The sequence below is a fragment of the Salminus brasiliensis genome, chromosome 13 (genome assembly GCF_030463535.1).
Source record: "Salminus brasiliensis chromosome 13, fSalBra1.hap2, whole genome shotgun sequence".
NCBI classification, from domain to species: domain Eukaryota; kingdom Metazoa; phylum Chordata; class Actinopteri; order Characiformes; family Bryconidae; genus Salminus; species Salminus brasiliensis.
Window position 1 is genome coordinate 4,895,474 of NC_132890.1, and position 4,691 is coordinate 4,900,164.

Consider the following 4,691-nt stretch of genomic DNA (forward strand, 5'->3'; position numbering starts at 1 on the left):
TTAACTGGTGCTGATTATGGTAAAGAGCTGGCTCTGGTTCCAATCCCCAGCATATAATGAATATTACCTTGTGTTTTTTCTTAAAAATTGTATTACAGGGACATGAAACCTTTGCAGGTGCCTATTGCACAGGGCGACTGTGGAACGGCAGTGCAATTTGGAGAAGAAGACCATGCTCCAAATAAGAGATGATAATTTTCATCTGGTGGAGGAGGTGTGGTGGGAGTTAGCGCGTGCCTAGAATCTCACAGTGCATTTGTAAATCGCGGCCCACCAAATCCAGATTCCTTGCAGATGTCCTTGCAGAATTCATATCAGCTTCGCTCATCAAGGTTATTGAATGTGTTACTGATTGCACATCAGAAAATATGCAGCATGTGACTAAAAACAAAAACAGCCCCCCAAAAAAAAGCTTACACAAGTACTCATGGCATTTATTGGACTAAAAGGAAACAGATTTCTACATTGGTTTCCATCTCCAAAGTACAGAATACACTACACTTACATTAGTATGGAGGTCATAATATGAGTGCTGAGGATCAAGGCCTTGTTTCAGTTCAGTGGTTCTTTGGGGAACTGGTTTGTGTTTGCAAATGTCACTAATTCAAAGACTTGCCGCTCAGTCTATGCAGATTTGATCGTAAGGCTTCGATGACGGTCTGTACACTCAGTGGTCCGAAAACCTATAAACACTACACACCAACATCAACATACTGTATTTCCAGTTCACACTAACAAGTCACCTAAACCGCTACCAAACACCAACTACAATAATTTAATATAAAATAATAATGATAAATACTCAGAGGATGTGCGCAGAACTTGTGAGCCTCTCTTTGCGAGCAGGGATTTGGAGAATGAACAGTGCTTGCTCTTTTGGAAGTGATGAGTCATCCTATTCAGGAGGAAAGGATTGTTCTGGGATCCTGAATTCAGGCTGTCAAGCAAGGAGAAGTTATTCTGTGGCTTCTCGCGTGACAGCTCATGTCGGCGCAAACGGAAGCAGTGCCTGCCCATGTTTGTCACTGTGTGAAATGAAACAGTGTGGTCATTTCGTTTCTGTTATCTCCTTGCAGAATGCCACCCAACCTCCTCCCCGGGAGAAGATGCTATATGTCGCTGTATGAGTGACCATGAGCAGCATGTGTGATGTTCCTCACTTCAACACCACTTCAACTTTACCACCAAGCACAAAGATACACATGTACATCAACTCTTCTCCATCTTCTACAGTCTAACACATTCCAAATCAAAGACTGAGGACCAGATTTCCAGATACAGTCTGAAGTTCAGTCTAATGGTACCCTCTTAACATTAAAGGTCCCTTAAAGCAACACTATGAAAAATTGGTATTTCTTGCTCCTGGGCTTCTCCTATAGTCGGGATGTGTAATTCGCCCTATGAGCCACCCCTAAAGGACACGTTATTCTGGACAAGCCGAGAGATACAGGATACAGAGTCATCACTGAAAGTGAAAGAAGCATGTGTACTGATGTGGAACTGATGTTGGAGGTTCTTTAGTTTGAAACTGCAGAGGAAACGTTTAAGATGCTTTGAGGAACCTCCTTTTCTTGAAGGTTCCTCAAAGCATCTTAAGAGGTTCCTCCGCAGTTTCAAATTGAAGAACCTACAAAAGGATTTTACACAAATACGACTGGGTTACACAGCATGACTCAGTTCCCATAAGCATTATCCTGACCGCTACTCCAAAGTTACATACTGCAGTTAGCAGTGTGCTAAGCCCAGAGTCACAACGACAGTGATGCTATTCTCCCTATTACAGATCAGTGGAACACAATGATTTTGACGCTGTTATTTTAAGGTAATAATGCTACATAGTGTTGCTTTAATGGTTAATGGTTCTTGGCTTGTTTGCAAGGATCTAGGAAACTGAGCAAGTTCTTCACCCTCAAACATCTCATTCCACTTAAAGGATCTTTAGGGAACCAAAAAAGTGGGTTTTCCTTGGAATCGCTCCAAAGAACCTCTTCTGAGACCTTTATTTGCAAGAGTGTGTCTGGAAATCCGTCCTTTCTGTACATGATACCACTAGAACTCAGACGTTACTCAGGTGCTTTTACAATTTTTCGCTCGTATTACAACATAAAGGGCATAAAAGTATGTCTGAAGATTAGCTGAAAGCATGAGTGCAACCCTTTAGTCTGTAGAATCAGTTCAGGGCATTTTTTCTTCTCTTCCCACAAGATCATCAGCGGTCCCTTGTGTGTCTGGGCGCCCGGTTTTTCCCGTGGCGCTCGCCCCCGTGGGAGAAACGCCACTTTGGCGGCAGGCCTTTGAGCTTCTTCCTCTTTCTGTCGGAAGCGCACCACACTCTCTCGCAGTACTGCTCCACCCGCTGGAAGTTACTGTAGCCTATCAGCTGCATGAAGTCTTTGTACCAGAGCTTGGTGGCAGTAGGGGATGAGGGCAGGCTGGGAAAAGGGCAGGGTGAGGATCTGAACTGGACCTCCCTCTCTTCATGTTCCCCTCGATGGAACAGGCTCTCCACTCGTTCCTCCTCGAGGACTTCCAGAGTGACCCTCGCCACAGTCTGGACAAAGCCGTGCTCTTCTGACTGGCACATGTACACTCCGGCATCCGACTTCTTTGTCGTCAGAAACAATAGACCGTGAGGTGTCTGAATGACATGCTCGTCACCTTTTACCTGAGAGACAAGGATAGGCAGAGAGAGAGAGAGAGAGAGAGAGAGAGAGAGAGAGAGATAAGCAATAATTTAAAACAATAAGCAGCACCATATCAGCTTATATGAAGGCATCTGAGGCCAGTCCGTGCCTCGAATGCTCAGATCTACTGTGGCACAAGGTGGACTTACTCAATATCAGGCATTACTGTTATGGCTGATTGGTGTCCAAATGTTTGTGGACACTCCTTCTAATTAATGCATTCAGCTCCTTTAAGTTGCACCCATTGCTGACACAGATGAGCAAATGAGCAAACACAGCTTGTCTACTCCCTGTAGAGAAGTACTGCCTAATGCCAGGTGTGAGCTAAAGGGCTATAAAGCCCCCCAGCATTGAGCTGTGGAGCAGTGGAAGAACTGTGTTCTCTGGAACGATGGTGCTCCATCCAATACTTTTGGGATGAGGTGGGGGTCCAACGTCCTGAACTCACTAATACTCACAGAAATTCTCCAAATTCTAGTAGAAAGACTTCCCTGGACAGTACTCCAACAAAAGCAGGATGAAGTCTTTTTTAATACCCTTGATTGTCCAAATACTTTTATCCATATACCATACAACATGTGTTGTGGTGTTAGTCATCCTCTATCCCTTTTCATTGGTTTCTCACCACAGGATCCCTTGGCTGGCTATTTTAGGTTTGCTGACTATTCTAAACCCTGAGGTGTCACTGAGGTGTGTATAAGCACCAGAAACACTGCTGCACCTGATCTGCTTGGACCTGCACAACATGCAGTAGCCTGCCACTACATGCCCAGTGATGGTTTATGATGATCCCTTGATGGATGGGGTAGAAGGGGGGCTGATGAACTGGGCAGCAACAGGTGAGCTACATTTATCAATTCTACCTCTACTGTGTATGGTAGATATATTGTATCTGACCACAGATAATAAGTATAGGAACAACATGAGGTTCCATAAAGTCTATTAGAATGCCCTCTAACACCATCTTCTGGAATAGATGGTATACATTGCTGTATATGTACCAAACAATGAGCCCCAGAATTCGAAAGGCAATCTAGGAAATGTTCCCCATTGAAATTGCAGTTTAGCATAATGGTACCCTCTATAACTGTCCCTTAAGCCCAACACTGTGGATATTTGATGATAACTCACACTGCATGTCTGAATTGTTTGCTATGTACGGACAAAACCTGCATTTTTTATTTGCTCATACTTTACAAACGTTGTTGGTCTGGTCCGTCTGACATGCTATGATGTGAATATGGCACCTTGTTTATGAAATGAGCATAGCTTTGATCACTTGTGCCATGTTGTGTGTTGAAATTCCATCAGACTCCTCAGACTGTGAGAAGAGTTTCCAACATTTCTGACATGTCAGAAATCTATCCACTCCACATCAGACTGCTCACTTAAAGCTTTTTTGGGCAATTAATCAGGCATCGCTTCCCATCTCACACCACATGTCAAACATCAGCCAATTAAATATAAAAAATTTCCAGATTCTGAAATTCAGCTGGCTACAACCAAATTGGGTTTAAAAAGGGGATGAAATCAAACAGTGAATGCCTGGCTTGAATGCAAAGATCTAGGGAGTTAAGCAAGGGGGTTAAGGGGTAAAGCTTATTGCTCACTGGCGGGTCGAACTTCTATTACCAAAGATTAGTTTGTACACCAGCTTGTACAGAAGTCCCTGTAGTAAGAATAATAGTAGTATAATAATAGTAGAATAATATGCCTTAGTGTGTAATAAGCCTTGAAGTGGTTTCCTAAGTGTACAGTTAGTTACTGTGCACCCCCTGTATCTGGCAGATGCAGCTAGCTATAGCCAATAATTGTAGGAACAATGGAGATTTCCATATTACCCAGCCTACATGCTCATGTGGGGCTGACATGCTACATGGGTGGAATGTGGCTAGGTGGGTTCCAGGTAGGCACAAACTCCGGGTGGGTTTGTACATACTTTAGCAAGTTCATGTGGGGCCATTGTCAGAGAGTCATTTTTTATCTGCCCATGAGGGGGCGCTCGTA

General features: G+C 43.7%; 1 protein-coding gene across 2 annotated transcripts in view; it reads right to left on the reverse strand.

Moving 5' to 3' along the window:
* Positions 1–413: 413 nt before the first annotated feature.
* The window catches only part of sema3e (sema domain, immunoglobulin domain (Ig), short basic domain, secreted, (semaphorin) 3E), a 53,480-nt gene continuing 49,202 nt past the window's right edge, over positions 414–4,691 (reverse strand). For both annotated transcript variants that reach the window (XM_072694598.1, XM_072694597.1), the window contains exon 17: positions 414–2,665. In XM_072694598.1, coding sequence (XP_072550699.1) covers positions 2,210–2,665 — 456 coding nt within the window. In that variant the 3' untranslated portion in view covers positions 414–2,209. The remainder of the gene's footprint in view (positions 2,666–4,691) is intronic.